Source organism: Hippoglossus stenolepis, chromosome 13 (genome assembly GCF_022539355.2).
Source record: "Hippoglossus stenolepis isolate QCI-W04-F060 chromosome 13, HSTE1.2, whole genome shotgun sequence".
Taxonomy (NCBI): domain Eukaryota; kingdom Metazoa; phylum Chordata; class Actinopteri; order Pleuronectiformes; family Pleuronectidae; genus Hippoglossus; species Hippoglossus stenolepis.
The window spans coordinates 23,583,335-23,594,744 of record NC_061495.1 but is presented as its reverse complement, the minus strand read 5'-3'; the positions used below and the strand labels follow the sequence as shown (position 1 = coordinate 23,594,744).

At 42.0% G+C, this 11,410-nt stretch overlaps 1 protein-coding gene across 1 annotated transcript; it reads left to right on the top strand.

Moving 5' to 3' along the window:
• Nucleotides 1-409: 409 nt before the first annotated feature.
• Nucleotides 410-10,148, top strand: arglu1a (arginine and glutamate rich 1a). The gene is made up of 4 exons (XM_035174021.2): nucleotides 410-981; nucleotides 4,962-5,187; nucleotides 7,982-8,065; nucleotides 8,633-10,148. The coding sequence occupies exons 1-4, from the start codon at nucleotides 650-652 to the stop codon at nucleotides 8,795-8,797; spliced, it is 807 nt and encodes a 268-aa protein (XP_035029912.1). The 5' UTR covers nucleotides 410-649; the 3' UTR covers nucleotides 8,798-10,148.
• Nucleotides 10,149-11,410: the final 1,262 nt, after the last annotated feature.

Genomic DNA, 11,410 nt, shown 5'->3' with positions numbered 1-11,410 from the left:
GCATTATGTTAATTCAGCACTGGAACATTCAATATTTTATTTTCCAACATTCCAACTTACATTTCTTAACACTCCACTGTTCATGGTAAAGTCACGCTGAGGTACGAAGCTTCTTCTCGTGTTACTTTAGTAGTAGAGCGGATACACCGCCACCTACTGCATCGGGGCGTATCAAATCCTGACTTTTATTCATGATTTTTCAGGGACGCTGAGCTGAATTTTTGTGATACTTGTCACTAACTGGTGAAATCATTATACGTTATGTCAAATATATAGTAAAACAAATCACATAGTATCGTTAAGAATTCGATGATTATAGGATATCTCCGGACGCTGCCCACCGACAGCTTTGGGACGAGACCGACTGCAGCCGAAGGCCGCCGGGAAATACCGACAGCCGCGGTGCCTGTTGGGAAACTTTAAAGTCGACATTCCGCCATCTTTCTTTACATAGCAAGTTATCAGGACAAAACAATAACCATTTCCAAATCATTATTTAACCCAAATAGGCCTGCTAAAGCACTTCCATTTGGTCCGATATTATAGATAACACCTTCAAGAAGAAGCAGGTTTGACGGACTTCTAGATATTGTGCACAGCCGCTAGGACACAGCAGTTTGAGAGCGCTCGACTTGTGGAGGTGGACAACATGGGCCGCTCCCGGAGCCGCAGCTCGTCCCGTTCCAAACACTCCAAAAGCAGCAAGCACAGCAAGAAACGGACCCGGTCTCGGTCGCGGTCCAGAGACAAGGAGAGGACGAAGAAACGCTCCAAGTCCCGGGAATCTAAAAGGAACCGGCGCAGAGAGTCTCGTTCACGGTCTCGATCCACCACAACTTCGTCCCGCAGAGAAAGAGTAGCCACGCCGCCGGAGCGCCTCGACATCTTCGGCCGGACACTGAGCAAGAGAAATGCCCTGGACGAGAAGCAGAGGAAGGAAGAGGAAGAAAGAAAGGCCGAAATGGAAAGACAAAGGAAGATGTAAGTATTTTTAACGATATGTAACCCTACGCGCAGGGAACTGCAATAAATGCTAAGCTAAATGCTAGCTCGGCTGCGTTCAGTTGTACAGACAACGTTAGCTCCTGGCTAAGTCAATGCTAACAAGCTAGCCGCCAGAGCATGCTAACATCAGCTCGTCTCCACAGCGCCATGACTACAAGGGAGAATATTATCCTTCACTCAACAGGCAGCCACTGGGGCCAGCGCCCCTCTTGAATTAGATCCTACCCCCCACTTTTATTTCTGCTATTGACAAATGCGAACTAAACTAAATTCGTTGGACTAATGAGTCATAACATTCACAATTTGCGTAGGTTTGATGAGGTTGTAACTTATTTTTTAGTTGAATACCTCCAAAGTAAAAAAACTATCAAATGAACCATAATTTTATACTGCTTCAATTCTTTTAAATGAAGTTTTTATTGGAGTTTCATATGGTAGTGATTGTTAAACAACAATAATCAGTACTCAATATTATGTTCTAATAATGTAATCAGTTTTAGCCCTCACTATTTGATATTGAGCTTTTATGGTGTTGCCACAGCAAGTTTTATTAGAAATATTGTTGATACTGTGAGGTATTGAGTACAAATATTTAATGACAAACTGAAAAGGTTTACATGCTGTTGGCATGCAGTAAAGGATGCTTTTAGTATGCAAGTTGGTCATATCGCCTTGAAGCAACATTCTGCCCCAATGTAAATACCAATTATCTGAATGTGCATTCCAGAGTGGATTAGCTGCTTCAGGATGTACTGATAATTGTAAAACTGTAGTCTGCATTGTAAAACAAGTCAGTGTTTGCCACACGCAACAATCATTGTCTGGTTATTGTTGGTCAGCGAAGCTGCTATTGTGGAGGTGTGTGTGGTAGCCAGAGGCACAAAGACAACTGAGAATTGAGCCCCTGTCCCCACACCTTGCCTTCTGCGTGGCTCTTTTTATTCATTACAGTGTATTAGCCACAGGGCCACTTAACCAGGCAGAGAAGGAAGGACATGGTCCTGGGTTGTGTAAGGTCTCTGGTTTCCCATTACCTGACTGGATGAAATTTAAACCAGGGAACGTAGGTTGTGTGTTAACAGTGGTCAGTAGCAGTTTGAAAACACACCACCCAAATCTGTGTTTCCTGTTCATAGTGCAGTTTGTGCGTGTGTGTGGGGCAATTTAACAACACTTTTAGTAGGTACGATGGATGACAGGTGTCCATCTGCTTCAACACCAGACTTTGCTGCTGAGTTGGATAGGTTCATTGATAATTGATTGGTAAAGGGCTGGGATTTTGGAATACTTGGGCTGGGCTGTAATTGAGCCAACCTTCAATGTGGTTTTACATGTGTCAGTCATGAATGACATGTTAATGGGTAACAGTGACTATGACTGGTCAGAAGCATAACTTTTTGCCCATTCCACTATACCACGCGCTAACTGCAGTCCTTCATCTGTGAGGCTGCACCTACTTTTATTTCAGCATTTGTCATAGTTCTTTTGCAGTTTTGCACCCTATATACACCTAACAGCAGTCTGTTGCACTGCTACAGCAATATCACCACACTGCAGAATTTTTATTTTATGAAGGGACACCAGAAAAGACGAGGGCTGCAGCATATTATCTTTAGAACCTACAACATGTTGTGCTGTGGTGGCTTGACATCCCCATCAGTTCACACACCTGGGAATAAACCATAAAACTTTGCCGCCATTTGATAAAAATAAAATAACATTACTATAAGAACGAACACTGGATAAATGTTGACAATGAAGCAAGCAAACAAACTCAGGTTATCATTTGGTGAAGCTAAACAGCCCTGAAAATTGAAGTGAATATGGCGTTGTATGAGCCAAAATTGTAGCTGAAAAAGGTTTTTCTTATTCACTCTGATGAGAATCTATATCTTTCATAAAGATGCTCCCCAGGATCCTCTAAGAACGGTGATGTCATGTTTCAAATGAATCGATTGGTCAGTGGGTGGATATTTGATACTGGTTAATCTCTTATCTCTAACTAGCAGGTTAGCTGTTCAGCATAAGTTACCATGGTGATTTACCCCAAGTGAAAGAGGTTCGTAGTACCGGGAATCCTGAACTAATCTTAAAGTTACCCCGATAACTGCAAATCCTGCCTCGTAGTACAGGCCCTGTTTTTCACGTAAAGGCACACACGTCTTCCTCTGCTCTTCTCAGAATCCCTCTTTCATTCAACCGACTACTTCAATCGACGCGTCTGGAATGGTGATGTTCAGCCAGGTCACACAATGGGGTGTAATTCTCATTCTCTTCCAGAGACCTGGGGACTGTACTACGAAGTAGGATTTGCGGTTATTGGGGTAACGTCAGGTATAGAGTTTTCCGTTCTACGAAGTTCGTTCACTTTTTATCTGGGTAAATCACCATGGTAACTTATGCTGAACAGCTAACCTGCTCAGGAGCAGGTTAAGTTGGAGATAAGAGATAAACCTGTATAAAAGCACCACCCACTGACCAATCAATTCCTTGGAAATCTGACATCCACGCTCTTAGAGGATCCTGTGGAGCTCACTTAGAGGGTCTCTGAGGAGGGCAAGGGTCTTCAGAGACCGGCAAAATCCTTTCGCCTACTCTGATGAGTATCTTTATGCAAGATCTAGATTCTCATTAGAGGGAATGATCTACCTTTGTCAGCTGCGGGAGCCTTATATATCAAACCCCACAATGCACTTGAAGTAAAACAGACTGTTTGACTCGCATTCGATTTCTTTTCTTGTTACCTGTACAATGTGGGTGGTGGAGAGAAAAAAACTATTCAATGAACATTTTACATGCATTTAGCATGTTAACAGCAAAGTTAAAATTGTATTGATCTTTATTGTTGTGTACTTACTTTGATTGAGTATTGGACTTGTTTACAAACCTCATTTTACATCTGTATACCGATATAAGTATACAGAAGAAATTTAATAAAAGTAATGTACCAGTTGTATTCTAAAGATATGAAAATCAGCCCACCTACCACTGTAGAGTATATTTCTTTATTTACATCCAAGTGGGCAAGTAATCCAGCCTGATCACAGACATTGATAATAGTTTATAGAAAAAGTAAATTTTATCCTTCATTATCTCATTTGCTGTTGTAGGTCATAAAGAGGCAGCAATATTAAAATATGACCAATTTTATAACCAGTTAAAACGCCTTGTAGTAACTAGGGATGTCAGGATTAACCGATTTTACCATAATCGCGGTTTCATAACCGTAAGAATTGTAAAAACTACGATATTCCACTATGAAGTCCTGCATCTCGTGAGTCACATTTTGTGTGTGTGCAAAGCTTGTTTGTGTGCGAAACTAAAACGTGAAACATTAGTTAAGAAGAGGGAAATGATGTAACAGCCTTATTTCCACCAACGCTGGCCGAAAAACTCCATCTGAGGAGTTCACAGCGAGAGGAGAAATCCTTGTGTACCTTCAGTTTCTGGAGCAGCAAATCAAAGTGGACAAGTACATTTTTTAGAATTAAAAAAATTAAATACATATATTTAATGATGATAATCATATAATACTAACGGTGCAGAAGTGGTTGAATAGTTTTTATTTTATTTAGTTTTATGCCTAATTTTTTAATCTCACTTTTTAGATCTTGAAAGATTTACATTGGGGAAGTTTAATTAATGCCTCTTCCTGTTCAGTTGTCTGTATGATCATACATATTTAATCAAGCAGTTTGTCTTGGCGACAAATCTGACGTGGACCTTTTGTATGCAGGGCCTAATGGTGAGTTGTTGCAATCAATGGGGAGTGACCACAATAACCAGCAACATTATGGCCCTGTGGTCGGCCCTGCTGTGACAATTTTGTTATATTTGTGTCTCTAGTGTGAGACCAGATCAGGCTGATAGGTTTCAAGCCTAAATTTCCTGTAAACAATCCCACTGTATTTCTGCTCTCCCTCCTCTCATTTTCTGTCTCTTGATCTGTATTCCAGTCGGCAGCAGGAGATAGAGGAGAAGCTGATTGAGGAGGAAACGGCACGGCGAGTGGAGGAGCTGGTGGCCAAGCGGGTTGAGGAGGAGCTGGAGAAGAGGAAGGACGAGATCGAAAGGGAGGTTCTTCGACGTGTTGAGGAAGCAAAGCGCATCATGGAGCGGCAGCTTCTAGAGGAGCTGGAGAGGCAGCGGCAGGCAGAGTTGGCAGCGCAGAAGGCCAGAGAGGTAACGCTCGGTCGTTTGGAATGCAGCCCCTCCCTTCCTTCCATATCTCTGCAACCCCTTACCTCCTTGTCCCTGTCTCCCTCCCAGTCACTTGCTCTGACTTTCTAAGGGACATGCAGGGATGGTGGGGATTGAGGAACCACCTCTCCCCTTTTCTAAATGTAATCCAGCCATGGTAAAAATATTCACTGCAGGGAGGGTACTCGCAGAGCCTGGAAGCCTGAATTGGTTCAAATTAATCAATAATTTGCACACAGTATCCTAAATATAATATATTCAGTAGGTGGAACAATGCAAGTTTGAAAATCAAGTTCTTTCGGTAGTTGGGTTGATCTTTTGGGTTTTGGCTGTACAAGCTGATCTTTGCACCAGCCCTACTCAATCAGGTATCAGTCTAACTGTAAATTTCTCATTTGTGAAATCAAAAACATTGTGCAGGAACATCTGTCACTCAATGGGGAACAGGCTCTCAAGCTTTTGCATGGGGAAGCTAGAAGTACTGGACTTTTGGTTTCACATGCTTCATACTTAATGAAGGTATGCGAGTATTGTCTCTGTTAAATTCGGCGACTCAAGATTTCCTTGTCTGCCTGTGAGAGTTTGCTATGGCTGGGTTACAAAATCGACTTCCTTCTCTAATTTGGTTTGATCTTTTACTTTCATACCTTGAAGTATCTCTGCTAATAAGAGCAATTATTTTGTAGAGACTTGAATTTTATCGTCACTGGCCATTTTTATATATTAATAAAATTAATTGATTGCCTAAAAATGCACAACCAGCTTAAATCAAGTTTTTAATAGAATGTAACATAATCTTATTTCTGATGCACCGTATTAGCCGGCTCTCAGTTCAGGTAGTAGAAAGAAAGCCAATCCTTTATTGGTCTTCATAATACAGTAGTTGAAAGAACCCTCCCAGGCTTTTTTAACATTAATATGAGCTCCTTTGCTTCTTTTTTCCCCTTTTTGAACAGTAAATGAAGACATCTGTCTGACAAACCCTGTGCCCCTCCTCACCAGGCGCCATTAAGAAAAAGGGGTTTGTTTATACAACAGTAGTAATGTATTATAAATGAGAGTGACAGCTAAAGCCTAGTGACCCCGACTTGCATACGGAGCAGCCAGTGGCTTGGGACTATTAGGGTGAAAAATGTAGTCTGGGTGTGCCATCTTTACCTACTTGGACTAATTGACCCCTATCCCATCTTTTGCATTGCCACTACTCGGTCTTCTCACCAAATCTCGCACCCTCCATCCTGGATACGCTTATGGACGTGGTCGGTACCTTTAGCAAAGCTTTTCTATAACTAAAAGGTCGAAGTCAGACTCAAAGCTTTAATGGATCAACAGTAAATTAGATGCCAAGAGTGAAATCAAATAGGCATCCGTTTTGTCTTTGCTCTAATGAGGGATTTTGAAGTTTGAGTACACATTTTCCATCTCTGTAACTCTCACCTTGAAGTTAACTTTGTTGTGTAGAAATGTTTGTTTAATTCAAAGACAATTTACAGGTTTACACGTTGTTTTTTTTTATTACTCCCTTACTTTCTCTTTACCATTCCTTATTTTGAGAATCTTCAGCCCTGAAAAACATAATGATGGACCACTACATTTTCCTCTTTCCTCTTTGAGAAGTTGAACTTTCTCTGGTCTAACCTTCATCTCTTAATATACAAATTTTCATTTTATCAGATAAAGAGCCTTTTCTCCCAAGAAAAACAAATGTACTGTGTTTTTTTTTCACTCATGACTTGCTTCTCCTATAGGGCTGCTGCTAAATTTGTTGTTTTTTGTAAATACATTTGTGTTGTTTTTATTTTGGAAACACAACTCACCACCTTCCTAACTAGCACCTGAGCTGGCCTGCAGCCTTTCAGCTCATCTGTGACTTGTGTCCTGTACTGTAAGTGTACCGTGGTCCGGTCCTCCTCAAACACACACAGACACCTCTTTGTACTCTACTCTGTTCACTCTTCTATTGCCTTGTTGGGGACTGAACCACTGTTAAAAAAAAAAGAAGGTAAATCAGAAAAAGAATGCTGCGGCTGCAGGCACAGGCTAAGCAGTACAGAGATCAGAGTAATAAAGAGGAATGCCGAGGGCGCGGTATGGCAGAACCCCCCCATACCTACTTACCCTCCCTCCCACCCCAGGAGCGCTTCTCTGTCTCTGCAGGGGCCACACAGTCCGGACGACAGTAAATATTCAACCGTTTAATGCCGAATGGTTTCACCAGTTGTGTAGGTACACAGGCAAGGAAAATGCGTAGGTATACGTGCATTGGTGAGCCAAAACTATTCCCTCCTTTATTTGTATCCTTTGTTCTTGCTTATAATGATGTTAAAAAAACAGCAATTGTATTTTCCTCTAGATTGTATTGTCTGTCAATGATATCTGTTTTCTGTTTATGAATGTGATGAGTGGGTTTCCCCCAGTTTGAATTCTTGTTTTTAAATTTGAATGTCTTTCACAGTAATCCAATGAGTGCCCTAGGTGGGGCTTGGATTTATATATTCTTAGGAAGGGTTTAACAGTAGAGGTAAGGGATAGAAGGTTCATTGTTTGTGGTTTTTTTGCCTCGTCTATTTATTTTACAACCAGACAGGCATCATGTGCGAGAGGCTAAACAAACTTCTCTGTGGTGTAAAGAATTTGCGGTGTGCGTGCGTGCGTGTGAGGTTGTGAGACAGCGAGAGAGAGTGAGACACAATTAGAGGGCAAGTGTGTGTATGTATGTACAGAAAGTGGCTGTAATCTTTTCATGCGCTAACATGGCACCGTGTCACCCATCTAGGAAGAAGAAAAATCTAAGCGGGAGGAGCTGGAAAAAATCCTGGAAGAGAATAACCGCAAGATCGCCGATGCTCAGGCCAAACTGGTACGCCCTGCTCTGTGACTAGCAAAGCTGCTGTTTTAGTTTTTTTCTTTCCTTTTTTTAGATTTATCGTTTTGTATGCTGTTTAGATCACACATTATCACATGCTGTTTAGATCACACACTGAATGACACACTTACTGTCTGACCAAATTATCCTGATCGCATTCGGTGATTCCTGATGCCACTCGCTATTTTAGCAAATGTACAGTTGGTATAGTAAGAAAAACAGAACCCCCATGTCTGATTTATCCACTTTTAAGGTCAGGTGTGTATCTTTCAAGACAAATCTTTTATATAAAGGGGGTCTTCCGTTTAGTGGCTTTAAACTGATGGTTATGAGCCATGGTTAGATTAAAGGTTTGCATGTATGCCATGTAAGATTAAAACAGTGTTTTTGCGAGGCTTGATTTGGACAAACTGAAACATTAGAAAACAGCTACACATATAGAAATAGAAGCAGAGTGTAATACTGCCAGCAGTTGGTGGACATTTGTTTGAATGTCATTCTTTTCTGTCCTTATCTGACCTTGCTTTTTATGCTGTGTTTGCTTTGTATGTTTTTTGACAGGCTGAGGAGCAGTTGCGTATTGTAGAGGAACAGAGAAAGATTCACGAGGAGCGCATGAAGCTGGAGCAGGACCGTCAGAAGCAGCAGAAGGAGGAGCAGAAAATAATCCTCGGCAAGGGCAAGTCCAGGCCCAAGCTCTCCTTCTCCCTCAAGGCCACTGAATAAAACTGCTCCCCCGCTGTCCACATGTCATGCCCTGCCTTCATTCCCATCCAGCTCTCCTTCATCATTTGACCCCACTCCTCCTCTGTGGAACGCTCGCTTCGTTTTGGAAGTGCTGAAGGAAGGCCGAGGAAAGGGGTTCAAACAGACCATTGTGTTAACTTGCTTGTCCCAATGAAGGCCCTTGTCCCTCTCTGGCCCTGAAGAGGAGTGCTCCCTCCACCCTTCTCATCCCTATGGCACAGAGGACTTGTTTGCTTTTTTTTCCAGTTTATTTTCATATTTAGGGAACTTGAACTTTTGATGTAGAATGCTATAACACGTCCCTTGCCCTGCAAGTCTTAATTTTGGTGTAACAGTGAACAACTGTGCACCTGTACTCTTCTTACATGTCAGCAAACTACAATAGAATGCCAGTCCCTGATATAGAAGATGTCTAGTTTGTCTAGGTCAGCTAACTGTAAAAGCTCATGTGCAGCCTGGGAGTGGACGTGTGGTTTTCCTGCTCTAAATTTTTTTTTTTTTTTAAATCAAATAGCTGAAGTGGTTGACACAATGGTGACAAATCACAGCACAGCCTTTCAAAGTTAACTTCCCATCCAGCTGACAGGTTTGTTTCTTCCACCTTACTTCCTGTGAATATGTGATCTGATCACCATAGAAATCCACAGTTTCTTTTACTGAGATACTGCTAATATTATTTGTCACTAAAACATTAACAAAGCAGCATGTCCAGAGAGGATATGTAAAGCTTATGTAGATTTGAAGTTGCTGCATTGCAAGTGAACTCAGCCTCGACTACCAAGCTGCCCATGACTGAACCACAAACCTTCAGCAGGATATGTGTCCCGTCTATGATAAGTGGGCCTGTGGGTAACGGAGGAGAGGGGATGCTTCCTGTATGATGTAATGTTGTTAGCCTTGCTGTGATGTGTTCGCTCCCACCCCCCTCAAGTAAAGAGTGTGTTAAGAAATTGATCCCCAATTACAAAAGGAAACGTTACAGTAATGGTAAATACTTGAGCTTTGTTTTATCAGACTCTGTGGGAAAACAGTGAAATGCACGAAAACTCCCAACTATAGACTCGATGTTCTGTCCCTGAACTTTGTTGTAGTAAATGAACGTGGCAATGCGCCTCACGTGGTAAGTCTTGATTCGTACTGGATGGACAAGTTCAGGTAAGATGAGGTTTGAGCTTAGTGTGAGTGTGTGAGCGAATGACCGTGTGTGTGGTTGTGACTGAGGCTGACCTCAGGTGGGTATAATGACTATGTAATGTGGGATTTTGAATTTGTCATGTAATTTCCCCCATTTGTTAAGGGACTGAACAGTTGAGTAAATCCATCGAATGCCTACACTGTTGTGTGTGATGTTCTTAATTCACTGATAATTCTTCACTATGGGTTAAACTACAATCCACTAGTTAAGGAGAAGTGGGGAGTAAACTGAAATTAGATTTAAAGTTTAGTATTCTCATTGTTTCGTATGAGGTAATAAAATAAACAGCAGTTTGAGCTGTACAGGGGCAGATTTCAATGGTATCGGTGGTGGGTTTGTACTCTAATACATATACACGTCCTCTCATGCAGAAACAGCACACCATCGTCTAGTTAAATATAAAAAGTCTATATGAACAAAGCCGTGTGAGTTAGCCACTCCAGCCTCTGGTGTTTCCAGCGTGTGAAGCCTCGTGGGACGGCTCATCTCAAACCCGCCTCAGTCATGTGTTTACAGCACGGAAACAATTTGATCGAACGTCAAAACACCTCAACATGTAGACAGTTAATAAGCGAGTGACGCTCGACACTTCTCTATGATGAGGGAGCGGACCTACTTTTTTAGAGTAAAATCGCAGCCAGTAAGAGCTCAGCCCCACAGTCCATCACGGACCTCCGCCGGAGAGGCTGAGGAGGATGATCCGTGCGTGCTGCCGCAGCGGAGTCCGAGCCGCAGCGCTGCTGAATAAACATGCTCCTCCTCGGCCTGTGCGGCCCCCAGCCAGCCGCCGATGTCCTCCAACAAGTGGCCTTAAATAAACGAGCAGTTTAGTGAGTAAAACGGCTCAAATAAAGCAATAAACAAAACCGTTTTAAATGGAAATGTGCACCAGCTGATAGAAAGTAGAAGAAAAAAGATTACAGAATATATATATAAAGATTTCATTAAGCTTTATAAAATAACGGGATTTTTTATAAGGTGGGCTATTCTGAATGGCGTTCAAATTTCTGCAGTATACTTTCAACGGTTAAGTTGAAGTTGATCAAGGTTTTACGTTAACAAGGAAATGTTCGACTTAATATTAGTAACATAAAAAACAACAGTAAATCTTCCTGGTGAGTGAAGTACTGTGTGTGCGTGTGTTTCTTCGGCCTGGTCTCGAGCCGGGACAACTCAGTAGTGGTCTCAGCCTCTCAGAGGCAGGAAGGAAAAGGTTTAAAAATAAAGAAACTCGAGCTGCTCCGTCATACACAGTTTTCACTACATCATTTCAGGACACCGCAAATCTGTGGGACTTTACATGGAACTGAACTGTGGCTCACGCAATTTCATAAAGTCCAGACACTTTAACGCACCGCCAGAAACACACGTTAAAGGACTTGTAAGGCTGTACGCAT

Excerpts from the sequence above, each read along its gene's own strand:
- arglu1a (XM_035174021.2), top strand. The coding sequence starts at position 650 with ATGGGCCGCTCCCGGAGCCGCAGCTCGTCCCGTTCCAAACACTCCAAA. Across the intron at positions 982-4,961 it reads ATGGAAAGACAAAGGAAGAT|TCGGCAGCAGGAGATAGAGG; the intron begins GTAAGTATTTTT and ends TCTGTATTCCAG. Across the intron at positions 8,066-8,632 it reads CCGATGCTCAGGCCAAACTG|GCTGAGGAGCAGTTGCGTAT; the intron begins GTACGCCCTGCT and ends GTTTTTTGACAG.